At 38.9% G+C, this 26,956-nt stretch overlaps 3 protein-coding genes and 2 long non-coding RNA genes across 6 annotated transcripts in view; 1 reads left to right on the forward strand and 4 right to left on the reverse strand.

Annotated features, from left to right (window-relative positions):
- The window catches only part of anxa3b (annexin A3b), a 5,239-nt gene extending 4,028 nt beyond the window's left edge, over nt 1-1,211 (reverse strand). The window contains exons 1-4 of the mRNA XM_031277825.2: nt 1,030-1,211; nt 578-617; nt 440-487; nt 86-173 (exon numbers count right to left, since the gene is read on the reverse strand). Coding sequence (XP_031133685.1) covers nt 86-173; nt 440-487; nt 578-589 — 148 coding nt within the window. The 5' untranslated portion in view covers nt 590-617; nt 1,030-1,211. The remainder of the gene's footprint in view (nt 1-85; nt 174-439; nt 488-577; nt 618-1,029) is intronic.
- LOC116034985 overlaps nt 1-14,954 on the reverse strand; it is a 20,093-nt gene extending 5,139 nt beyond the window's left edge. Inside the window, exon 1 of the long non-coding RNA XR_004896323.1 lies at nt 14,845-14,954. This is a non-coding gene — a long non-coding RNA (uncharacterized LOC116034985). The remainder of the gene's footprint in view (nt 1-14,844) is intronic.
- On the reverse strand, nt 3,354-7,011 carry LOC116034978 (tubulin beta-1 chain-like). The gene is made up of 4 exons (XM_031277819.2): nt 6,751-7,011; nt 5,141-5,249; nt 4,955-5,065; nt 3,354-4,868 (listed from the first exon to the last, which is right to left on the reverse strand). The coding sequence occupies exons 1-4, from the start codon at nt 6,805-6,807 to the stop codon at nt 3,808-3,810; spliced, it is 1,338 nt and encodes a 445-aa protein (XP_031133679.1). The 5' UTR covers nt 6,808-7,011; the 3' UTR covers nt 3,354-3,807.
- On the reverse strand, nt 8,453-10,576 carry LOC116034984. The gene is made up of 2 exons (XR_004101249.1): nt 10,436-10,576; nt 8,453-8,633 (listed from the first exon to the last, which is right to left on the reverse strand). It is a non-coding gene; the product is annotated as an uncharacterized LOC116034984 (long non-coding RNA).
- Nucleotides 11,824-26,749, forward strand: si:ch211-282j22.3 (ER degradation-enhancing alpha-mannosidase-like protein 3). 2 transcript variants are annotated; one of them, XR_004896264.1, is made up of 21 exons: nt 11,824-12,715; nt 12,867-12,912; nt 13,917-14,017; nt 14,683-14,722; nt 14,880-14,992; nt 15,243-15,396; nt 15,668-15,802; nt 16,049-16,154; nt 16,302-16,399; nt 16,591-16,716; nt 16,821-16,904; nt 17,545-17,628; nt 18,375-18,499; nt 18,674-18,839; nt 21,255-21,412; nt 21,500-21,617; nt 22,713-22,886; nt 23,195-23,360; nt 23,514-23,705; nt 24,691-25,064; nt 25,125-26,749. XR_004896264.1 is itself a non-coding variant. In XM_031277818.2 (21 exons), the coding sequence occupies exons 2-21, from the start codon at nt 12,573-12,575 to the stop codon at nt 24,963-24,965; spliced, it is 2,604 nt and encodes an 867-aa protein (XP_031133678.1). In that variant the 5' UTR covers nt 11,824-12,186; nt 12,290-12,572; the 3' UTR covers nt 24,966-26,749. The 2 variants fall into 2 exon arrangements, 1 of the variants encoding a protein (XP_031133678.1); XM_031277818.2 differs by having other exon boundaries at nt 11,824-12,186; nt 12,290-12,715; nt 24,691-26,749.
- Nucleotides 26,750-26,956: the final 207 nt, after the last annotated feature.

Raw genomic sequence — 26,956 nt, forward strand, 5'->3', positions numbered from 1 at the left:
TAAAACAAGATCAAAGTGCTTTACAGCTTGGTCTGATATAAAAGAATACTGATAAGTATTAAATAATGGTGACTGATCGACTTACCGATGCCCTCTATGGCCTTCCTCAGTGCAGACACATCTTCTTCCACTTTGAAGTTTGCCTTGTCCTTCACAGTTCCTCTTGCACTGGACTGATAAACACAGAAACACACTCACAGGCTCATACATAACAATACAAAATGATCAACAAGTAACCACGTTGTACATGTAATAAACAAAGACACATGTACTAGTTTATACAGTGTATAGTGTTTTCGGTTTAATATTTTATAGTCTAAGCTTTCATACAGGATTTGTCTCTATCCATTCAAGCAATAGCAACCCAGATATAATATTCATCATCATCATCATCGTCGTCAGCCTGGGCACTAAAAAGGTGAGAGTATGCTTAACTTACTGTCACGGTCAGTGAGGAGGGGGAGTCTAAGAGCAGCTCCAAGTCATCCTACAATACATGTCAAGAAATATGCTTTAATGATCAACTATATTTTCTCATATTTTAAGCCGACAATCTCATTTTAAAACAACTACTTACCCAAGCAGACATTGTTGTGGCTATAAAGAAAAGTCTTAAACTAGGAAAAAGAAAAAGCATACAGTATTAGCATATTGATATCAGCGTATGGTTTATTCCTTTAGCTCTAGTCTCTGATTAGTTTTGCTCTGCAGTTTTCATCCTCTGACTTTTAGTGCCTGAGCGGACGTCCGGCCTGGACTTCGGGTGACATTAACAAATCCACTGGATTATTATTCTTAATGTCTTCGTGTGAATCCGTTATAAGTGCTCGCATTTGACAGTTGACCAAGCCAAGAACACGTGTACGCGACTAGAGCTGCATAAAATGAAAACCTTAACATCGTCATGTCGACAGCTGAGGAAAATACAATTTTCCCGATGAGCAAAATAAAGCACAAACAGAGAATAAAGACGTGTACATATCTGGGATACTGTGATCAAAAGTCATTCAACTGGATTTGTGTTCTTACCTTAGGTTTAGTGAGAGGACAGGATTGATATCAGAGGAGGAATTTCACAGTTTACCAAAATCGCCACACCTTAGAGAGAAGTTGAGAAGGCAACGCCCATTATTGGCCGGAGGAAGTTGAGTCATGGAGAGGTTGTTCATAAACTCCTCCTCACTTGTACGCAGTCACAGTTCAGCCCTGTCATCTTTGTTATACAGACACAGAACTAACACTTCACTAAAAGTAACAGAAGCTGTTGTAACACCATTTTTCAAACCGTAGATGCCATTAGACTTCAGGAATGACCGACAGTGGGTCCAAAGTCATATTTGCTTTCAGGGAAGGGGCGAGGACATGAGTCAGAGAGGAGGAAGGAAAGCGGCCTTATTTCTTATCATCCCTACAGTAACTCCATGTTGAGATCCCAATTTTTTATCTAGATATAGGCCTGCCCTCTGTCAGTCTAGTTCATTTAGCCCTTAAATCCTAAATCTATTCTAGATGTAAATAATAGCAAATTAGTGGCTATTTTTTAATCATACACAATAATTAGGTTACCTATTAGAGCTTGTTTAGTGTTTAGAATTCAGCAAAATTCATAGATAGCCCTACTTAACATCCTGAGGCAAAACTAGAAGTGTAGTCAATATGGTTATGAGAGGGGCATGGTATTGGTCCTGCCACAGCTGTAGGAGTGTGGGGGGGGTTATGTGGAGAGGGTACAATAAAACAAGCTGATTCCCTTAACTTTATAAAGCATCCACCTACTTTAAACATATGCAACTATAATGCTTTTATATGTTATAGATGTTTTTAAATAGCTATCTCAAACCCCTGCAACCCTCCATCATGTCAAACAGTGAAACCCCAGTTATCTTAAGGGGGCACTGCAGTGGTTTAGTATTGCACTTCCATAAATATATGGGACATGTGAGACAGATTTAAAAAAAAAAAAAAAAAAAAAAAAGAATGGTTTAAAGTGAAGTGGCAAAGATGGAGATATCCTTTTAGTCCCTAGTATGGGTCAAGCTCCAAAAACACATAATCCCATAATGCAACTTGGTAGCATCTTTCATCAGAGCCTGGTTAAAGCTTACTTCTTTTAAACTCCATGGCCCAAGTTTAAACACAGACTATCGGTTATTTGTTGTCTGCATGCCTAAGCAGAGAATACTCAAGTAATGTCAGTCGCTTTAGTAATTTTCTCAAAGTCTCAAAGCACATGATACTACTGTTTTCACAGGCTCTGTAGTGCTTCTTAAATAGTAACTTGAATTTGACAAAGCGAAGCTCAGGATTGCACACAGAAATTGTTCTGGTCAGATCCCCTCACAGTTGGAGTTTGGACTTGGGTATTTTCCCTTGTAAAGTCGCCAGAGCTGGATTAAGGTTGACCCCAGTGCCTTCGATTTACTGCGTAGTTTGCACTCTGTTGCACACTGCAGACTACACATTGCAGCTTCATTATATTTGCCCAGAATTTGGGGGTACTATCTTACCTCTGTTTTCTGTCTGGGAGTTAGTGGTAATTGGACTAAAATATACATTTATTAAGGAAAATGCATCATTTAAGCACAACAATAAAGTTGATAAAACTAAAGAGACTTCAAGATATAGTTACAACTTTAAAAATAGCTGAATTAAGGCTCCTGTCATCTCTTTCATTGTGCTTTAAGGATGCTTATTAAACACATTTCAATTGTACAAATGGCCACAAAAAATGTGTTAATTTCTGCATAACAAATATACTTAATTGGTTTCCACATTCTGAATTTGAACTTAAAACTAACAATTCAAACCAAACCAACTCACATTCTTGGACTACCCGCTTCTTTAAATCCTAAATATGTGAATGGTCTTTTACTGTATTGAGTAAGGAATACGCTCCCCAAATAATGCACGATTTCATTTGAAAGTGACAGTGATTTTGTCACAATTTGGAGAGAAGCAGGACTTGGAAGGCTACATAAAGTGACACTTTGTCCATAAGCATCCTCACCTTTCTGAAAAGAATGGAGTAGCCAACACTGCCACCTAGTGACCACAACCCGAAATTCAGAGTAAGCTACCTACTATATGAAAATGAGGTATTTTACAGTGTACCTATTAATTCTGCAGTAACTACTGCATTGCTTAGTGTTCTGATAACAAACTTGTTAGCCTGCAATGTAAGGAACATTTAAGCCATTCCAAGGCACATTAGCAAAAATTGTGAGCTAACATCTTGTTTGTGCAGCAGTAGATGAACTTTGATCAGTATTATAAACTAATCTGCTCTGTGCTCCATGTCTGCTGTGGACTAAGTATATGTAGTCAGGATTACAGAGCAGAACAGCATGTACTGTGTTTTTGGTTTATGCTTTTATTAGACACTTTGAGTCATTAACCGCATTACTTTCATTTAGCCAGTTGATCTTTTCAGACCATTCAGTACAATAATCAACAGTAATAGTGTTAATTTAAAAACTAATTTCAGAGACATTGCACAAGACAAGCTTAGCAAGTTATAACTTAAGCAATTTCTATTTACTAACCTGCATTTGTAGTACTCAAATCTCACTTCTGGCAAAATACCAGTTATGCAGCTACACTTTATGTACAGTGTAGAGCATCTGCTCAAAAAAAAAAAAAACTAAGTCATTAAAACCAGGATGGTAGACTTCAAATATGCAGAAGAATTTATTAACATGCAACAATGGAACCGCAGACAGACCACTGAAAACTGGAAAGGACTGGAACATTACATTTCACTTCGCTTTCTAAAGTGATACATTTAGGTCAGCTTCTTCTCACCCTTATTTAGGCCAGCTCCTCCTCACCCTCTTCCTCAAACTCTCCCTCCTCTTCAGCAGTGGCATCCTGGTACTGCTGGTACTCAGACACCAGGTCATTCATGTTGCTCTCTGCCTCTGTGAACTCCATCTCATCCATACCCTCGCCGGTGTACCAGTGGAGGAAAGCTTTGCGCCTGAACATAGCTGTGAACTGCTCAGAGATGCGCTTGAACAGCTCCTGGATGGCCGTGCTGTTGCCAATGAAGGTGGCGCACATCTTGAGGCCACGGGGAGGAATGTCGCAAACCGCGGTCTTGACGTTGTTGGGGATCCATTCAACAAAGTAGCTGCTGTTCTTGTTCTGCACGTTCAGCATCTGCTCATCCACCTCCTTCATAGACATGCGGCCACGGAAGATGGCAGCCACTGTCAGGTAGCGACCGTGACGCGGGTCGCAGGCAGCCATCATGTTCTTTGCGTCGAACATCTGCTGCGTGAGCTCTGGGACAGTGAGTGAACTGTACTGCTGACTGCCTCTGGCTGTGAGGGGAGCAAAGCCTGGCATGAAGAAGTGCAGACGGGGGAATGGCACCATGTTTACAGCAAGCTTACGCAGGTCAGCATTGAGCTGTCCAGGGAACCTGAGGCAGGTGGTGACACCGCTCATGGTAACAGAGACCAAGTGGTTGAGGTCACCGTATGTGGGGGTTGTGAGTTTGAGGGTGCGGAAACAGATGTCATACAGGGCCTCATTGTCGATGCAGAAGGTCTCATCTGTGTTTTCTACAAGCTGGTGGACTGATAGTGTGGCATTGTAGGGCTCAACAACTGTGTCTGATACTTTTGGGGAAGGCACCACGCTGAAGGTGTTCATGATGCGGTCAGGGTACTCTTCCCTAATCTTGCTGATGAGCAGGGTGCCCATACCAGAGCCTGTACCACCACCCAGGGAGTGTGTGAGCTGGAAGCCCTGAAGGCAGTCACAGCTCTCTGCCTCCTTCCTCACCACATCCATGACGGAGTCCACCAGCTCTGCACCCTCTGTGTAGTGACCCTTAGCCCAGTTGTTGCCAGCACCACTTTGGCCTGTAAAACAAGAATCAAGATTAAGCTTTGTGCATAATGAGTAGCAGCTGACATTTTCTGGACAAGTGAGCAAAATTATAATTTACCAAACACAAAGTTGTCTGGTCGGAAGATCTGGCCGAAAGGTCCAGACCTCACAGAGTCCATGGTGCCTGGCTCCAGATCGACCAACACAGCCCGGGGCACATATTTACCACCTACAAAAGCAGGTCAGAGGTGAGGGAAAATTTAAAAAAAAAAAAAAAAAACCCAGGGCTGCTTTAAAAACATACCTGAGGCTTCATTGTAGTAGACATTGATCCTGTCAAGCTGCAGGTCACTGTCACCATGGTAGGAACCAGTTGGGTCAATACCGTGCTCATCACTGATCACCTCCCAAAACTATAAGACAAATACAAACTTATTTAGCTCAAAAAAAAGAAACACTCGTCATGCTAGTCTGTTTTAATGTAAAACTGTGGGGAAAAAAATATAAATCCGTTATGCAAATATATTATCCACATGAAGCGCACTACGCTTACAAACGCGGCCCCGCCCACATGAATATTATTAAACAGTTTGATTAGTTGTTGATAAAAACATGCTCCTTTATCAAATACATGTGGACAGCTAGCTACAGACTTAGACGCCAGTGACGTAGCTATGCGATGAGTAATATCTGTTCTTTCTTGTTTCCTTGGTACAGTGTGGAAGCAGTGGCGATCATCGGGGTAATTTACATGGTTTGGGCTCCATGCGCCACCACGGATAAGTGCGCCACTGATCAACTCTCATAGGAATGAACGGGGCACCGCCTCGACAGCTGTATCACTTCTAATAAATCCATGGAGGAGAGAGGAGATGGGCGGGCGTGCAGCGAGAGCAATAGTTATCTGCGTTCATACAGCATCAGGCGCTCATCAGGCGGTCCGTTTAAGACTAGAGTCTTTTTATTTTTAATGGGGGTGGGGTGGGGGGACCCCATGGGTGTGCCGAAAAAACCCGCAGCGGCCTGCAGAGAAAAGTGGACCGATTTAACTTTAGGAAAAACGCAACCCTACGTCATCATTCGGTGGCCAATCATGCTACCGCGACAGTCGATGTAACAGTCTTCCTGATTCTTTCTCTGCCACAAGAACGTTTTAAATAAAAAAAATAAAAAACACGCACTCAACTGCCCAGGAGTTTGTTTAACGTTAGCGTAGCTGGTTGTTTCCTGCAACAAACTCGAGCACAAAGCACAGTCCATTGTCTCGTCCTCCGTGAAATTAAGCTGCCTTCAAGTATGCTCGGAAATGTCGACATCTATGAGCGATCTGAAAAAAACAATATTTGTGAAATATAAAGAGCACAACGTCATACAATGGGCCATTTGAAGGGACACTCCCATGTACCGACGTACAAACCTGTAGCAATCGCCGGATCGCTTGCGAAATGCGCAGTTAATCCGCCTGAATGTAACGTTAAATGAATATAATTTTGATGTTGATCACACGATTACAGTAGCTCCCTCCAGACAGGCAATGAGGCTGCAGACAAAACAGCTTTGGTCGCTGTATCTTCATTTGACGTTGCAAAATCTAAACGAGGTCGGAGTATGGGCGTCAACGCAGTTTGGCGCGCCTCATAACACGCAGTTTGGTGCCTCGTTTTGGTGAGTGTTCGGCCTTGTTAAGATTGAGATTCTGTGGTGTTAAACAGGAAGTAGCACTGGCTGGAATTCGTTTTAATTGTTTTTATTGGTCTATACTTCGACAAATTCCGGCCCTAAAGACGTCCCAAAACATAATTCGTTTATATTAAAAGAGAAAACGGCAATTTCTCTGAGAGCAGATTACACGGCCTTTTTTTTTTGAATAAAATTACTCAATTTACAACTCAAAAGGCAAATAATTTTACTAACCTTAGAGCCAATCTGGTTTCCGCACTGTCCGGCTTGAAGATGCACAATTTCCCTCATTTTTCTGTCTGGAAGAATGGTAGACCTTTCGTGGAATGACTTTGCCTTTCTTTATCTGCGTGCACAATGGCTGGCTCAAACCTCTTTTTATACTACAGCTAGACCCGCCCTGTACGCATCAGCTCGAATGTGCATTGGCTGATTTTTGAAAGCATCATCTACAGACACAAATTTGAACCAATCAACTGTTCAAAATGCTTATCCGCAGTCATGTCCCAGAAGGTTCCCGGTTGAAAAGATCCCGGAAGTTCTTAGCGGGGCGTTTGAATGAAACGAATGTGCGTATATAGAGAGACAGGACTGCGACAGTCAATAAATTCCTTGATTTAGAATATTTACATAGCACACAACATGTGTATGTAACTTAGTTCACTACAGTAATTAATATATTAATGTTTATTGATATACCTAGAGGGGTATATATTTCAAAATTCAGATGTTTTTTCAGATAATTTTCCACTAACGTTATTTCCTTAATTCATGGTGCTCTCAGTAATCCATCGTAACCGAGTGCCTAAGTAATCTTAATGATTTAATGACTTATGCCATATTTATGACTCTCAGATAGGACAGAAGGCGATGACAGGTTACTATCATGATTGCCAACTGTTAGCCATAGACTGTGTTAGCACATGGGCTTGCAGTAGAGCATGATGATGTGTTGTTTTCGGAAATCCATTGCAAATAAGTAGAATGAAATTAATCAGTTTACAATTCGCATGCACCCCTGCACTTATTGATATATACCGGTACATTGATTGATAATATACTGTATGTATAACAATATAGCCTACTCCTTTTGTTATTTTGCTATACTGCTGTTAGGCCTACCATATATATTATGTTATACTGTTATTGCATTGCACCTTATATATTGTATACCTCTTACTATAGGCGTACTGTTAATGTGATACTTTTTTCATATATTTTATTTCTTTTTTGCTATTTTAATACATACAACACTATGTATCATCACAGTAGGGCTGGGCCATATGGAGAAAATCAAATATCACGATATACTTGACCTAGTACATCATTGTCATTGTGACGATATTGTAGGGTTGACAATTGGTGCTTTTACAAAATATTTTCACAATGAGATTTACATAAATAATCATCAATAATGTGGATATAATGACTAAGTGGGTAAAGGCAAATAATAGAACAGGTAGTAAGTCTGGTAAATTCAGAAAATCATTTCACTGTAATGCAGCCTTTGAAACCAGGAAAAGACAACACTTATGCCATAGTGCAATATTAAGATATCCAAAATCTAAGGCAACATAGTTTCATATATCAATATCGATTATAATATCAATATATTGTCCAGTCCTACATCACAGTATATATTATTCTGGTGTACACTGTTTACATATTTTAGACTTGCTGCTATTGATCTACCTTGTCACTTTACCTTGAAACTACTCACTTTACCTTGTCACTTACCTCGTAACATTGTCTTTAATTGCTCGTATATAGTTATTTTTTTGTTTTACTTCTCTCTTGTATATACCCTTTTATTTTGTTTATTATTCTCCGTTAGCAGGAGCAATCTTACTATCACTAAAGATTACAACAACAAAATATATGTGAGGTTATCATATTCAAACACTGCATTTGCACTTTTTCACAAACAGACCACACCTTGAAAAGCTTAATGTTTTGGTTTATTAAAAATAAGGAACAGGGAAAGGCTCGCAAAACCCAGTTGGTTGAGAGTTGAGGGTGCAGAGTGAGGGTGCTGTCTCATTGCAGGTGCAGGGTGAGGGTGCTGTCTCATTGCAGGAAGTATTCAGGCTCCATTGAATCACCCTGTGGTTCTTGTGCTGAAAGAGAGGGATAAATAGACAGAGGATAAAGCTTTGTACTACGAGCATGCACAAGTTAAAAAGTTAGACACACCTATATAGGCTTGGATGGGAAAATGCGTTGGGAGATGAGGTGTGGCCTTTGTTCCCCAAATTATGGAACTTCACTAGTTGTGATCATCAACAGCTATCTACTGCTAACAAAGTATGACAAGTGACATCAGTTACTGTTGTTATATGAATTTGTATAAAGTTGTTTCATGTTCCTTAAATTGAGTACATATATTACATGTATGACTACTTGACTGTATATAATTTTTTTTAATAAAAAAAATAAGTATGATTCCTTATATATTTAGCAGTATAATACACATTTAGTTTAATCCCTTTAGTGTTGGCTTATTTGAAACATACCTCGTTATGTTTTCATACTGACCATTGTCCACTCAGCACTCCTGACCTGCAGTATCATGCTCCATAAAGCAGCATTGGTTTACTAGTATATAATAAAATTGTGGTTACTTGTATAACACAGTAGTATAATACTTAGTATGATTCCCCATTTAGCTTAGTGTGATTCATTTTTCAAAATTGCAGGCCTTTTAAACTTAACTTGTGTTTTCAATCTAACTTAGTGATTGAATCATCACATTCCCAAGAGCTGCATTAGGCCAGCCTGCTTCAGAGAATCATGACACTTATGTCCTCCAGCTTCCATCTCCCTTTGCAATCAATGCAAAACCAGCTGCGCTGCAACATAATACTGTCCACAGAATATACAGTAGGCCCTTTTCACAGCAGCCATTTTGACATGTCATTGCAGGGCCAACACAGGAGAAATTATTGATCCAATTAATGTTGGTCCCGTTCTATTCTGTGTCTCACAGCCATTCCAGTGCATGCTCATACCAGGGGCCTGGCCCAACTAACTGGAACAGGGCCATAATTAAAGTGCTCATATTATGCTCATTTTCAGGTTCATACTTGTATATAGAGGTTATATCAGAATAGGTTTACATGGTTTAATTTTTAAAAAACACCATATTTTTGTTGTACTGCACATTGCTGCAGCTCCTCTTTTCACCCTGTGTGTTGAGCTCTCTGTTTTAGCTACTGAGTGAGGCGTCTTACTTCTGTTCCATCTTTGTTGGGAGTCACATGCGCAGCAGCTAGATAAGGACTACTAGCCAGTCAGAAGCAGAGTATGAGGGCGTGCCACGCTAGCAACTAGGCAAGCATTATAACGTCTGTTACAAAGTGACGTACTACAATAGAGCTGTTTGGAGCAGTTGGTGAACAGTGTTTTCTGTTGGAGATGGTAAGTCCCTTTGGGGTGGACTTTGGGCTTTTTCACTTTGTAAACCTATAACATGCACAAAAAAGATATATAACACAATACAGGAAAGGGAAAAAGCCAAAAAGCATAATATGAGCATTTTAATGTTATCTGTGTTTGCCCTGCAATAATATGTAAAAATGGCTGATGTGAAAGAGCCTAAAAACAGCTCATAAGTAACTTTTTGTTCTACTATTTAGAAGTATGCACTCTGATATATAAGTGATTAGGCTATGTGTTACTTTAATTTTATAGCCTACTAGTTATACTAGTATAATATTTAACTAGCTGGATATCCTCATCTCATATCTTACAATCACACGTCCCATGTTATATTTTACTAATAGCCTATTTAACAAAGGCTACCCTAAATTTATTAATTTAGTATGGGGCGATTCACTAACATGCTTTAATGCACGTCAATTTGATAGAGGTGATTGTAGCTCATAATATTGCCTGCAATCTGACCCTTTAAACGTCTTACCCTTTAAAAGTGGATCGCAAACGGTCCATTCTGCTGCTACTCTGACGTTACTGCGCATACATCCACGCTATTACTGCGCTCAATATAACCAAAGCTATAATACATATGACTGAGCTAGCTAGCTACTTGCTGCTCACTTCCGGGAACTATTGAGAGAGGCCTATGCTTTCTTAATACATCCATGTTCTGTATACAGTCTATGTGCCTACGCCATTGCTGAAAAAACGGCCCATTGATTGGGTAAATGCTATATCAGATCTGCTCGACGTAGTTAGGTCAAAGATCCTCTCTAGAGGAGTGGGGATTGGTTAGAATAACAGGGTGAGGCACGTCCTGTCTAGCGGATCCGATCTAGCATCGACACATTGGAGTGAACAGAGATGACGCAACTCTCATTAAACGCACATGTATATGTGTGTGTGTGTGTGTGTGTGTGTGTGTGTGTGTGTGTGTGTGTGTGTGTGTGTGTATATATATATATATATATATATATATATATATACCTTTTTCTTTTTTCTCTTTATTTTAAATCAATAAATGAAACAACATAAAGTGACACAAAACATGCCAGGGGTCAGCAAAGAATACAAGTTAATTAAATATTACATTACATTAAATATGGAGAACTATCTTACATATTTTATAGCTTTGTTTTTGCAGGAGTTATTGTAATTGTAATATGGCACCATTTCTTTCTAGAAAACATTAAAGTGAGGTTTTACTTTTCTAGAACCGATGGACAATAGTTTTAATATAGGAATCAAATAAGGCACAGCTCAAATAAACATATATATTTTTAATTTGACAAAAAGGACCTAACCTGGTAATATCGATGAATGATTTTAAATTAAACTTCTTTAACCTTATTATATATATTGACCAAAACTATTTTTGTGTGAGTCCAGACCTTTATATATATGCATTAAACGGCGCTCTGCTTGTATTATTATCACACTGTATAAAAACTAGATTATTAGTCTATGCTTGTGAGTAGCCTATAAAAACTAGATTATTAGTCTATGCTTGTGACGAGTGTCTCTGGTCTCTGCCCCGTAAAGTGTTGAAGATATATTACTTCCATACAGTTTTATATTTACGAACTGAGATATCTGAATGTTTGTAAATTGAATTTAAAAAAAAAAAATAAAAAAAAAAGGTTTTGAAGATGAAGCCCTAAATTAAGCCTGCCAGGGGATCTCCCTCCCTGCCTGGAAAACAATCCAACGTCCTTTACATTGTGACTGCAAGCCTAAGCATAAACCTATGAAAACCTTCCATAAATGTATGTAACCATTAAGAGTGACATTTGCTGAAGGGGAGACTTTGCGTAGGCCTACGTGGGTGAAAAGCTTGCCTGAGATGTTAAACTCAGGGCATAAATGCAGCACAGCAGCTATTGTATACGGCACTCGCAGCCGGGTAGCTGAACAGCCTGCCCATCCTTTGACAGCTCGGTACTTGACGTCAGGGTACCGTATGGCCGTGGTTATACTTGGCGACGTGTCGTCGACCATTTGACTGTATGACAATTAGTTTAAAATACCAGTGAACCATTTGTTTTAGACCAAGATGATGTTTAGCTTTCTTTCTTTCTTTAGCTAATACGCTTGTAAGCTAACTAACTAGCATTGACAGCGAACTAACGTTAGCAACTTGTTAACGTTAGCCAGCTAGCTAACGTTAGCAACATGGATCCTCCCAGCACTGTAATAGCCAGCAAGCTATAGCCACACTGTCTCATTCTCAATTTGGTAACTATCTTAACTATTTTATCTTTTTTTTTTTACATGTCTTGATTAAACATCAAGTGTGCTGTTAGCCCTTTTCTCTAATCCGCCAGTATTTCGTGGTCAGTCTAGTTTTCTTTACAGGATAACGTCAACAGGCATTGTTTATCGAGGCTCAGCTGTAGCTGCCTCTATTGTTTACATGGATACGCTAGGCTGAAGTGCACTGTGGGCATGTGGTGGTCGTACGCGTAACAATACTGGATCAGCTACAGAACAACCACAGTGGACATATGGAGATGGGGCTTTGAAGGAGAACAGCTGTCCCTGTTGGACTGTTTGACGTTGTGTGGGCGTTGGACACAGGACAGGAGTTGTTGCTTAACCTGAAGCAATACTTCACAAGGAGAATGGGAAATAAACGGTGCTGGAAACTGGTCCACACTTCTGGCACTGGAATGTTGCTGAAGACCCTACTGATCACCAGTGTTCTTGGCTGGGCGAAATGTCAAGAGAGCCAGAGCATGACACCAGAGGAGAAGATTGTTATCAGGTAAAGAATGCCTAGGCTTAATTCTGTTTACTGTAGATGTGTTTGTGAATGAATCCCTGTGGAAGTATATGCAAAATTGTGAAACTAAAAAGTGTTTGTGCCATTTCTGATTCATGTATATTTTACCTACCAATATTATTATTTTTTGCAGGGACCAGATAATTGAGATGTTTGATCATGCTTATGGCAGTTACATGGTAAGGTGCTCACTTTGATGTAATCATTTTCATTTTTATAATTCTGAGAGGCAAGTTATGAAAAGCTGAAGGGGTTAAAACTCCAGCAACACTTGTGGTAGCAAAAATCTACTTTATTGTGAGAATAACGTGTTTTTTTTTTTGGCATTTGGCCTTCATCAGGGTCATCTAGTTGAGTCAAGCTTGAATCAGTGGCTGGAAAGAGTCCTCAGTGCAGTTGGAGTTGATTTAGGTGGGGGTGTGCAGAAAGCAAGCATGCAGGATTTTGATGCAACTGCAGTGTCAGCCAGATGCAACAGGGGCCAGCTGAACATTTTATGATTTATTGTGGTTGCTTGATAGTATTGATTCAGGTTTTGTCAGTGATGACAGAGATGTCTTCCAGGATATTATATATATATATATATATATATATATATATATATATATATATATATATATATATGTATATGTATATATCTCTCTTATATATTTATTTATATATATATCTCTTATATATATATATATATATATATATATATATATATCTCTCTTATATATTTATTTATATATATATATATATATATATATATATATATATATATATATATATATATACATATCTTATATATTTTTATATATATATATATATATATATATATATATATATATATATATATATATATATATATATAAAAGATATGAAAGTGTAGGTTGCATAGACAATTATTATGTGGAGCTGTGATGATTTTTGGAAAAGGGATGGGGCAGATTGTAGCACTGGTAACAACTATACGTTTTAAATTGAGGAGAGTGGCATTAATGAGTTTACAAATCTGTAAAACACTATATGGGCCAATATTTAATTTTTTTTTTAACAAACACATAACAAAACAAACATTTTGATAATGATCTCATGGCTCTCATTTCATGCTACAGAAGTTTCAACCCTCCATCCATTTTTTCTTCATGACCCACTTTCTGCTAAATAAAGCTTGAAGACACTTACTGTTGTTTGTGTGCAGAAATATGCCTATCCAGCAGATGAGCTGATGCCTCTTAGCTGCAGGGGGAGAGTCCGTGGCCAGGAGCCCAATAGAGGGGACATAGATGACTCCTTGGGGAAGTAAGTTCAGTTAAGTTTCCTCAAACAAATAAACCATTTATTTTTAATTTATCGTTTTAGACCAAAGCTATATACACACTGTTAATATGTTCAGTAACTGGCTTGGAGTTATATGTCTCTTTATAGCATTCCTTCATAGAGCTGTGCCTCAGTTGCTTTTTAAGCTCATAAGTTGCTGATTGTAAAAATGTAATTACACATTATCAAAATCGATTTGTTTCATTCCAGTTTGTTATATCTGTCCCTACACTATCCTTTGCCTGCTTTTTAAAATTCACTCTTTACTGACAATGTTAATGATAGCAATAGAGTCAAAGAAGAAAAATGCGACTGTACATTTCTTTTTATAACACTATGCTGTTCCAAACAGAATTTAATTCCACATGGAGTAGATGCCCCAGTTTTTCAGGAATACATGAACTAGATGCTCATTTAAGTCAATTAAATTTACAAGAATGCAATAAGTCAAGGACTTGCAGTACAATACATCCATGTATGCACCATACATGTTGCATAATGTAATTTCACAGCAAATTCAACAGATTTGACATTTCACAGTCTGTGGTTCATTAAAATAAAACTGGATCAGTGGCGAAGTGGGACACCAGCTCCACTGTGCTGTGCCAGAGGCTCTCATCATAACATGTCCTCCACCTTTTCTGTAGGTTTTCTCTCACACTGATTGACACCCTTGATACCCTGGTGGTGAGCATTGCCTCTGTTTACAAGCATACAAGTAGTTTGATCAGCTTTTGTTTCTGAGTCTTTTTCCCTCACCATGCTTTTGTTTTCAGGCTTTTCCCCCTTTTTACTGACAGTAGATCTACTGTGTGTGTGTGTGTGTGTGTGTGTGTGTGAGCAGGTGTTAAACAAGCTTGATGAGTTTGAAGACGCAGTGAGAAAAGCCGTGACAGATGTACGTCTGGACAACGATGTGGTGGTGTCTGTGTTTGAGACTAACATCAGAGTTTTAGGGTATGAAGAAGTCTGATTTATTTACTTTTGTGCTGTGTGTATATATACTTTGCTCTTTTTAATAAATTAGATAAGTCTTTAATCATTTTAATAATAATAAAGCATTCTTCTGAATTACAAATTATTATCAGCACAGCATTTCGCAATTATTCGTACTAAGTATCTCAGCCTTTCTAACCCAACCTTTCTGTTTAATTTTGTTATTTTAAAAGAAAGTCTTTCTTTTCTTCCTTCATTTAATTCTCTCCAGAGGGCTTTTGGGAGCCCACGTGATGGCCGATCTGCTACGGCAGCGTGGGGAGAGGATGCAGTGGTATCGCGATGAGCTCCTACACATGGCTAAAGAGCTGGGCCATCGATTACTACCTGCCTTTAACACCACAAGTGGCCTTCCCTACCCTAAGGTATTCTTTACTTTATTGTTAAATAACACAGGTCTTATTTTAGATGTATAATATGCAGATGGAGCAGACAGCCTACTGTCAAATCTTATCATTGATCGCCCTGAAATTCGACTCAATGCACTGATAAAGATTAGCTCCTCGCAGTCAGTGCACCACAGAGTAACTAAGGAACAACACATTACTTATTTTGTTAAGTCACTAGAAGTGTTTTGAGTTGGGTTTATTTCTAGAATCTAATATAGAAAAAATGTTTCATTTCTTGGTTTTCCAGGTGAATCTGCGTTATGGAGTCCTAAACCCACTTTCACGAACAGGCACTGAATCTGACACCTGCACAGCATGTGCTGGAACAATGATCCTGGAGTTTGCTGCTCTCAGCAGACTGTCAGGAGAGGCTGTGTTTGAGGTATTGCCTCCCTCTGCCTCTGTAGAGATCAGACTTTTTTACTTTTGTTTTGTTTTGTAATGCGCCCTTATTGTGAAATCACTGAGCTATAAGAGAAGAGTACAGTGATTTTCTTAGAAATTATAGCTGGCTGCAACTGATGCTAGCTGTTGAAAGATTAAATCATATATCATTGATGTAACTGTTTTTTTTTTTTTTTTTTACCAGAAACATTTTAAGGATATAATACTTATTATTGTTTTACAGGAACATGCAAGGAAGGCTCTTGATGTCCTCTGGCAGAGGAGACAGAGGGGAAGTGACTTGGTGGGGACTGTCATCAATATCCATAATGAAGAATGGGTCCGGAGGGGTGAGGGAGAACTTTGCTATAGACAAGAGATGGAAAATGGAACCACACAGAACATTGAGAATTCAGAAATACACGTACGTCCATACATATTCCACAACTCTATACATGAACCATATTATAGTAATCTTGTCACTTGTGTGTTTGCAGACAGTGGAGTTGGTGCTGGTATTGACTCATACTATGAATATCTGATGAAGGCCTACATTCTTCTCGGAGACAATGTTTTTCTGGAGAGGTTCAACATTGTAAGTCTTCCATCACTGTACGCCTACATGGAAATCTGTATTCAAGCATTTGGCACCTGCTGTATTGTACTCCCTGTGGCAACATAATCGGCTCACTGCTGGCCATTTTGTTGTTATTGTGATTTTGGGTTGAAGACATTTTTAAGTGTTTGCTAATACAGTATATGTTTCATGATGTTTGTCTGTAACAGCACTACAGTGCCATTATGAAGTACATCAGTCAGCCTCCCCTGCTGCTCAACGTACACATGCACAACCCCACTGTGAGTGTGCGCAGCTGGATGGATTCTCTCCTGGCATTCTTCCCTGGCTTACAGGTCAGGGATCATCTGCTAATCACGTTTAATACCATTAAAACACAGTAGAAGGTGTAGAAATTGTTGCACACGTGTCTCTGGAGTGACGTTTATTTTTCACGCAGGTTTTGAGAGGAGATCTGAAACCAGCTATTGAGACTCATGAAATGCTTTACCAAGTCACCAAACAACACAAATTCCTTCCAGAGGTAAAGGATCTCTGCTCTTTTTGTTTATTTTATGAAATATAGTAGGCAAATATAGATAGGCAATATAAAGTATTTATAGCACTCAGTAGAGGTGGGTTATATATATATATATATATAAATAACATTTCACATCACAGTATAAATAGGGCTTATATTGTGATATTGTAACATTTCTGGAAATTCAAATGAGAACTCAGTAATCAGATGAAAATGTCTACTATTGGCCAATCCGTTAAATATGACAAATAAAAGTACTTCATTATAATGATGTGAAAATCCAATATTGCCAACTTACAGTATGACATATTCCTACTGAAGCTAATGTGTAATGTATTAAAAAAGATGTGTGCAGCTGCTGTAGCAAACCATCACGGTTTGAGATATATGATGCTGTGATATATATTATAGTGGGAATTGAAAATTTCTCGTGGCTAATCTTCTTTGTTAGACTGACATTGCCAGACCAAATCACAAATACAAAATGAATATATTATCTGCCAGAGCAAATAAAACCTGAGCAGATTTGTCTGGTTGCCAGGCTACTTTTTTGTCACATTCCTAATGAAATCTGTTCATTAATGTAAAAGAAGAAGAAGCCAGTGTCAATAATGTCTTTCGCTTTGGTTTTTTCTCCATGCAGGCTTTCACTACAGAGTTTAGAGTTCATTGGGGCCAACACCTACTGAGACCAGAGTTTGCAGAAAGCACCTACTACCTCTATAAGGTGAAAAGCCTGGCAGGACAGTGTTATAGACAAATTATAATTAACCTTTCTCTAAAAATTGGAAACTTCAGGTTAGGGCTGCAACTAACGATTATTTTCATAGTCGATTAATCTGTCGATTATTTTCTCGATTAATCGATTAGTTGTTTGATCTATAAAAATGTCAAAACATGGTGAAAAATGTGGATCAGTGTTTCCCAAAGCCTAAGATGACGTCCTCAAATGTCTTGTTTTGTCCAAAACTCAAAGATATTCAGTTTACTGTCACAAAGGAGAGAAGAAACTAGAAAATATTCACATTTAACAAGCTGGAATCAGAGACTCAAACGATTAATCGATTATCAAAATAGTTGGCGATTGTGTGGCCGAGTTGGCTCAGTGGGTAGAGCAGGCACACGTATACTGAGAGGCTTATGCCTTGACGCTGAGGTCCAGGGTTCGAATCCGACCTGTGACAATTTCCTGCATGTCTTCCCCCTCTCTCTCCCCTTTCTCACCTAGCTGTCCTGTCAATAAAGGTGGAAAAGCCCAAAAAAAAAAAAAATAGTTGGCGATTAATTTAATAGTTGACAACTAATCGATTAATTGATTCATCGTTGCACCTCTACTTCAGGTCTGTTGTAAGTAAGCTAATTAATGAAACTACTCCACTTTTGTACTATATACACAAAGTATTTTTATTTATTTATAGAAACTGAATGTTCCGTGTTGGATGTGTAGTTGAGATTCTTTTTTGATCTCTGCAGGCCACTGCCGACCCCTACTACCTCAGAGTGGGACAGTCCATTGTGGAAAAGCTCAATGCCTACGCCAGGGTGCCTTGCGGGTTTGCTGCTGTGCAAGATGTCCGCACTGGGACGCATGAAGACAGGTATACAAATGCCATTACACACGTTTGCCCGGTTCTCTTTAGATTTCTCATATTGAACTGTAGAAGGTATGGTTCTGTTGATGAAATAACTGTTGTAATGGAAGCTCAACATATCTCGTATGAATGTGTGACAACATCTTTTGTTTCTGCGTATGTATGTTTATGTGCGTGCAGGATGGACTCATTCTTTCTGGCTGAGATGTTTAAATACCTGTACCTGCTGTTTTCCGAGAAGAGCCAGCTGCCCATCGATATTGACGACTACATCTTCACCACGGAGGCTCACCTCCTTCCTGTATCTCTCTCCACCACCCAGCCGCCCTGTCAAGGCAACAACACGGTAAGAGTTCTCATATGGAGCTAAATCAGGGCCAAATGTTTTGTTAATTTGAAAAAATATATATAGTTGAAAAACTAAAGCTTGAAATTAAAAATTTAAGTTTTGGTCTAAAACTTGAAAAATAAAGCCATGTATTCAAACTAAAAAAAAGTATACCAATTTTTCTTTCACTTTGAATAAAATTTAGATTAAATTCTGGAATTATTTCTATTTTGAATAAATTATTAATTTTCATTTTTCACTTTTATATTTGTTTTCAGTTCCACATTTCATGTTTTCAGATTCAAAACTTATTTTTTTTACGGCTTCAAATCTTTTTTTTCAGTTTGAGATCTGTTTTTCAGTTTCAGATCAGTTTTTTTCAGTTTCAGACTTTTGGCCCCGATTTTGCATAGGGGGCGTGGCTTCAACTCAGAGGGGCGTGGAATTATGAGTCACAGCCTAACAAAGAAGGCAGAAAACTCTCCTCAGTCATGTTGCCTTCAGGAAATTGTGTTACTGTGAGAACTATGACTGAATGCTTTCTATCCACTATATACATGTGATTTTTACTAAACAAACGGATGCCAGTGACAAAGAAAAAACTGTTTTGGACAACGCGTGGTATCAATTACACTATAAGAGCAATAAACTTTGCCAGATTGTGCAGTTCAGCAGGAACAATGACTTAACACATAAAGGGAAAATAGGTGGACAGCTGGACAAAGCTGGAAATGAAGCATTGCAGCCACTGTAGAGTTATGGTCATTCTGACAAACAGAGGTTAACAAAGACACTACACGTTAAAGTAAAAAAACTTGAGCTAGACACTGAAATTAGTGTAAAAACACCAGCTAGTGTGAAGCTAACATTAGTTAATGCTAACTTTAGTGCTAGCGATGCTTAATTTCCAGCTTTGTCCAGCTGTCCACCTATTTTCCCTTTATGTGTTAATGACAAAAAAAATGCCACTGTGGGGATAATGTCCCAAAGTATCTATTCAAAAATGCTAATATCTTTCACATGTCTTACCTGTGCGCTGGCGCCAGGGTTGCCTTGGCGGAGCGGACGCCATGCTGACTGCCGAGTGAATACTGTGGTGCATACATTCAAAGTCGTACGTGGAAGTGGGAGAAGTCATTGTTCCTGCTGAACTGCACAATCTGGCACAGTTTATTGCTCTTATAGTGTAATTGGTACCACGCGTTGTCCAAAACAGTTTTTTCTTTGTCACTGGCATCAGTTTGTTTAGTAAAAACCACATGTATATAGTGTATAGAAAGCATTCAGTCATAGTTCTCGCAGTAACACAATTTCCTGAAGGCAACATGACTGAGGAGAGTTTTCTGCCTTCTTTGTTAGGCTGTGACTCATAATTCCACGCCCCTCTGAGTTGAAACCACGCCCCCTATGCAAAATCAGGGCCAAAAGTCTGAAACTGAAAAAAACTGATCTGAAACTGAAAAAAAGATTTGAAGCCGTAAAAAAAATAAGTTTTTTGAATCTGAAAACATGAAATGTGGAACTGAAAACAAATATAAAAGTGAAAAATGAAAATGAATCATTTATTCAAAATAATTCCAGAATTTAATCTAACTTTTATTCAAACTGAAAGAAAAATTGGTACACTTATTTTTAGTTTGAATACATGGTTTAATTTTTCAAGTTTTAGACCAAAACTTAAATTTTCAATTTCTAGCTTTAGTTTTTCAACTATATATATTTTTTTCAAATTAACAAAACATTTGGCCCTGATTTAGCTCCATACTCTCACTCACTCAAACACATATTCACACATTATAATGCCATTAATCATTTTAAATCCCTGATTGATACAAGCTGATATTGAGTGTAACATGAATATTGACACTAGTGTTTTTACTTAATGTAATGGTAATTCTTATTTATTGCCATCATTTATAGTGTATATATTGTTGTGTAAGAATGGGACATATTGGCATTCTGTGTTATTATATTTTGGAGCCGTTTATGACTTACTTAAAATGCTAACTGGTTCTTGCTGGTTCTTGAAAGGTCCCATATTATGCTCATTTTCAGATTCATACGTGTCTTTTGGGTTTCTACTACAACACGTTTACATGCTTTAATGTTCAAGAAAACACAGTGAATTTGTCATTCTGTCTGTCTTACTGTACCTAAATGAATGTACCTTTCTACCTATATAAAGTGTAGTTGTGACATCACAACTGTACGGAAGTCTTGACGGCTCGTTTAAAGGCACAGTTTCTGAATACAGGCTGTATGCATTTCTCTGGATTGAGCGTTTTGATACTTTCACAGTATTTATGTAGCACTTTGACCTGCTTTATAATAATAAAAAAAACATGGAAATCTCACTTTTCACAATATGGGACCTTTTAATATGTGAATTGACATATGAGCGTAGAAACTAAAAAGTGTGGTCCTGTGCTTCAGGAGACTGTTCCTGTTTCTCAAGAAGAAGATCTGTTCACACACTCCTGCCCCAGCATAGAGACATTGTTCCCCAACAACCCGTCGTTTGCCAAAACCATCCGGGACAGCTACAAGTACCTCACTGGGGTGGGACGAGCCTTCCACCCTTTACCTGTCAGGTGTGTTGATTTTAGAGTGAAATCACTGATGAAACCGGTTTGCTATGATTACTTTGAGTTTTAACTTGTTGTGTTTGAACTTTACAGGGAAATTGAACTACCGCTCCATGATAATGGGATGGAGCCAGTAGAGTTCTTGAAAAGCATGGGCATTTCTCTCACTCCACTGAATGAGGTCATGGCAGGAGACACCAGAAGTCGGAAGGTATTTTAGTGAATTTGTACTCATGACATGAAGTTCTGTCTGTCTAGACCTCCAAAACCTTAGGCAAGTTAAAGGTTCCCAACATTGTCCTTATGAAAATTGAGTCCCTTTGATTCCCTTTTAAAACCGCAATATTTACAGTTATAGGAGCTACGTTATTCATTTTACTTTGAGCATTAACATTATTGTGTAGCATTATGCAATGCAGGATGTTTCTCTTAAAAAAGCATAAAGTAGCTCTCAATGTCTCCTGTAGTTGCAGATATTTAAGAATAGCATTATTAAAGAAAATGGCTTTTATTTCACGAGGTTGCAGGCAGATGGCCAAATAATTCAGAAACAGTATTGTGGCCCAATATATATACTTGTTTTGAAGGCTCTTTTTTGTTAGCTAAACTCCCTACAGGGGTGGGTAAAATGGGTCAAAAATATCACCAATATTGTTTTCAACATTTTTGTGATTTTCTTTGTTTGGCAGTAGTGGCAATAAGCTAATGTGCTTTCCAAAGTTACTGGAAGGGGAATCCTAGCTGGTAGAACAAGAGAAAATCAAGGATCACCAGAATCTACTTTAGTAGGTTTTAAAGGCACAGTTTGCAGCTTTCTTTGAGTTGAAAACATGCTAAACACATTTTCAGTTCCTGTTTTAAGTCCTGATTTTGTCCATTTGGCTCCAATGATGCACTTAAACGACCTGTTGAACCATGCATGTTTATGCTTTGAGCATGCTTCAATGGACCTGTCAAAACAGGTTAAGTATATAACCTGCTGTTGAACCAATTATATCTTTCAAATTGTGCAAATATCAGGGTGTTGAGCAGCATGGAGTTAGAAAATGATAAGCTGCTTTAATCAAATGACAGGGCTTTTTTTTAAACAGATTTCTTCATTATCTATAGGCTAAGCTAAGGTTACTATGATATACAGTATCACAATGTCCACAGATTCCCTGATAAACCATGGGGCAGTTTGAACTGGTGATAGCACAACATTGTCACTGAACGTCCCTTTCTTAACTTAAACATGACATTTGACATTATGGAAAAAAACAATGAATTTAAATGACACGGTTTTCTGAATATAAAATCCCTTTAGGAGCATAAAGGAGTGTACCGGGTAAAACTTGTGGCAGAGGTGAGCCATACACCTGAGGAGGAGGAGGTAGTGCCCCATGTTGTTCAGCTCATATCACCCCCATTTCTGGGTAGGACAGTCCTCACAGCGGGACCTGCCAAGTTTGGGATGGACCTCACCAAGCAGGAACACGGGGTGAGCTTCCAATGTGATAATACGGTTTACAGTATTGACATCAAAGCTCCCAACAAGTCGTGTCGCTTTTATAAGAAATACGTGTTTAAAGATAATAACATGACCAAACATTTAAAAAGTTATGAAATCACTAACCTTTAAGCAAATTGATTAATAAAGATGGACCTTAACAAACCAAGGCCAAAACATTTACTCTTACAATTACATTACAGATCTTCCCTGACCCCAAAAAAAGTTACCAGTTTAGTTTTGCCTGCACTTCTTTCTTTATCTCAACACAATAACACACTTAAATGCTTGTGCCGCAGGTGAAGGGCAGCGTAGTGAAAGCCTCTCCCTACACTGCATGTGGACCAATAGATAATGCAGTGGAGCTTAAAGGGCACATCGCTCTGGCACTGCGTGGGGACTGCATGTTTGCTGTAAAGGCTCGTTGGCTGCAGGAAGCAGGAGCCATTGGAGTCATCTTTATAGGTGAGGATGATTACCAGAGAAGCTGATACCACTTTTTTTTCTTCTTACAGTCTACCTCAAAGCTCAAAGATTAGACTGACTATCAAATACTGAAGGCTGGAACTCAAAGAAATTAAATCATTCCAATCATTACTCCCTTATTCTCTTTCCCAGACCACCGTGAGGGAAGTAATAGCAAGGAAACTCCCCTGTTCCAGATGGTTGGAGATGGCGACTCCACTGAAGACATCACCCTGCCTTTGGTCTTCCTGTTCAGCCAAGAGGGTGCCATGCTCATAACAGCTCTGGAGGAACATCACAATGTGGATGTGCTGCTGCTGCCCAAGGAGAGGCAGCTGGGACATGGTGAGGAGCAGAAGGAGGAAGATTAAAGGAACATGCCGACGTATTGGGACTTTAGCTTATTCACCGTAACCCCCAGAGTTAGATAAGTCCATACATACCCTTCTCATCTCCGTGCGTGTTGTAACTCTGTCTGACGGCTCCACCGGTAGCTTAGCCTAGCACGGATCCTGAAGGTAATCGGTTCCAACTAGCCTACTGCTCCGATCGACAAAATAACGCCAACATGTTCCTATTTACATGTTATGACTTGTATAGTCACAGCGTGTACAAATAACAAGGTCACATGAGACACAGCCATCTTCTAACCGTATATAAACTGGGAACTATATTCTCAGAAAGGCGAAGCACTGCTACTTGGGCGGAGTGATATGCTTACAGCACCTGAGAAGCCCCGTGGCGAGGAGCAGTGCTTCGCCTTTCTGAGAATATAGTTCCCAGTTTATATACGGTTAGAAGATGGCTGTGTCTCATGTGACCTTGTTATTTGTACACGCTGTGACTATACAAGTCATAACATGTAAACAGGAACATGTTGGCGTTATTTTGTCATTTATTGGGAGCAGTAGGCTAGTTGGAACCGATTACCTTCAGGATCCGTGCTAGGCTAAGCTACCGGTGGAGCTGTCGGACAGAGTTACAACACGCACGGAGATGAGAAGGGTATGTATGGACTTATCTAACTCTGGGGGTTACGGTGAATAAGCTAAAGTCCCAATAAGTCGACGTGTTCCTTTAAAGGATAAGGCTGGCGATATTCTATATTTTTGTTATTGTCAACAAATCCCATAAACCATGGACCAAAACTAACAGTGCTTTGGGCTGTTTTTCATTACTTCTAACTTTAACTTACAACTTGCGTTGATTAATCAGGGTGGGGGAATTGCAATCACAGCTAACAAAAATTACATCAAATGTCAAGTCTTAGTTACTCTCTCTGTTCTTGTTCTAATTCCATATACCATTGGCTTTCCTCCTCATTGACCAGATAAGACAGAAAAACCTGTTGGCATTAACATCAAACTCCGCCTGGCAGAGGAGGGGGAGCTGGAGGAAGGATCATCCAGAAGGCCCACCTTGGAGTTTGTCTTGGAGAAACAGGAGATGCTTCTGAAGGAAGAGGAGGAAGAAGAGCTCAGAGGACAACAACAAACGCAGCAGCAGTTCTGCTCAGAGGCAGCAGAGAATGACAGGACTGAACCGTGTTCAGCAGATTCCTCTCAAAACGCAAACTCTAACAGTGGACCAGACGCAAACCCCTAACCACTGCTGATCCCAAAGCAGCCAACTATGACCTCTCGTCAGTTTCTGAATGGCGTGTGCCTCAGAGCCCCTCACTGCCTGACATAGAGCCCTAACTGACCCAGCCTGCATGTTTACAACCAACGGAGGAGAGCAAAACAGTGTGACACATTGGCATTCCTGTCTTGATTTTGAAACCTAAAAATGGTTCTACATTTCTTCGAGTCGAAGTGGGGCTTTTATTCTGTACGGGGCAGGTGTCTCTGAAATGAGGAATATCCTGAGACTAAACTAGGTAGTTAAAGGCCAAAAGCTGTAGGTTAAGATGGCTGGGCTGGTGCTGCCCACACCTAGCCTGTAGTGTTGCTATTGTAGGCTCACACAAGATGATTGTGATGATAAGGATTTAGATCATTTACTAGAATTTTAAATTACCTCACCCTAGAGGAAAACATAGATAAGGCAAAAATGTACTCAGCTAGGTTTTTTATGCAATGCAGTTTGTTTAATATAGAGTGCACCTTTTCACTTGAACAACTACTGTTAAATATTCAGTGATGGTGAATGGAATATTACTTGGCCAGTAGGTGGTGTTAGTAATACAATCTTAGTAGATGAAGGAGATGAGCTGGGGCCAATTTGGGAAGTTTATTTTATTTTGTACTGGTAAGCAACTTCAGGGAATTTCAAGAGTGAATGCAGTTTGCTAGGATGACCCATTTGAGCATCACAGGCTGGCCTGCAGTCCCAGACTGCTATGCACTTTGAAACACGGGTATGATCGTCCATGGCAGATTCATTTGTTTGTGTGTGTTGCAAAAAGTAATTGCAGTTATTTATCGTCCCATTTACATTGTACAATGATGCAGTGTTATAGCCACCTTAAATAAGGAAGACTCTATGGGGTTTCGTTTAAAAACAGAAAATCATCTAAAACTGCAACAGTCAAACTGGAAAGGCCAATTGAATTCTTTACATTGTTTCCAAAATATGATAGATACAGTTATCTTTTGTCATACTTTCTACACAAACTAAACCATGTTCTGGGCATTCTTATGTGTAATCACTTTATGGATCAATTCGGGAGATGCATAACTCTTCGATCAGTTTCTTCATATTCACTTTATTACTCAGTACTTATTTGTTGCATAATTTTTGTGTTTTGTGGTACATTAAATGTGAGTTTATGTTTGCGCGGGGGAAAACACTTTTAATGCCAGAGTATGTTTTATTTTATGTTTTTACAATGGACCTGTTCCTGATGCTGCTGAGTTACAGTCTTAATCCAACATGACATTTTTTAGTTTTTTGTTTAGCCTGAATGAGGCTTTGCCAACCCGTATACCTCAGGACTGTAACAGTTCACACCTAGAAAAGGACTGTGGACAAGAAGTAGGGGATTCTTTTTTTTAATCATTTTTCATGCAATTTAATTTTTTTCAGCTGTTTTCTAAGGTTTCTGTTGATCAGTGGCTGAAAGTCAAGTGCCAAAAGATATGCATAAAATGGCTCCTGTTTCTGTTTCACATCTTCTCTGTTTTTAGTTTCAGACTGTGAGCTGAGGCAGTCTCGTAAATAAATTTGAAATCGCAATTATCAAACCTTTTAGCTTTTTTTCCTGCATTCTAGAATTGCGTCACTGCATTTTCAGCAGCTGTGGAATATATCTGCTCAGGAATATTTTTTTATTCCGTGCTTGAGTGGAATTTGACTGTAGAATGTTCTATTTCACTGTATGTTCAGTAAGAAAGGTAGTCTTTGTAGTTTGAGCTTTACATATAAAAGATGGAGCAATAACACCATAATTTGTTTACGTATTTCTTCTCTAAAAATTATATTTAATGCAGCAACACCATGTCTTTCCTGTCAAGTATTCAAAGAGGAATCCTGAGGATTAATTGTGTCCATAATGCCTCTGTCCTTAAACTAGCAAGTTATGTATTGGTAAATATGCTGAATGTGTTGTCTGAAGACCTCTTTGTTTTTTTTGTCAGGAGGAGATGAGCCCGACC

The sequence above is a fragment of the Sander lucioperca genome, chromosome 1 (assembly GCF_008315115.2).
Source record: "Sander lucioperca isolate FBNREF2018 chromosome 1, SLUC_FBN_1.2, whole genome shotgun sequence".
NCBI classification, from domain to species: Eukaryota; Metazoa; Chordata; class Actinopteri; order Perciformes; family Percidae; genus Sander; species Sander lucioperca.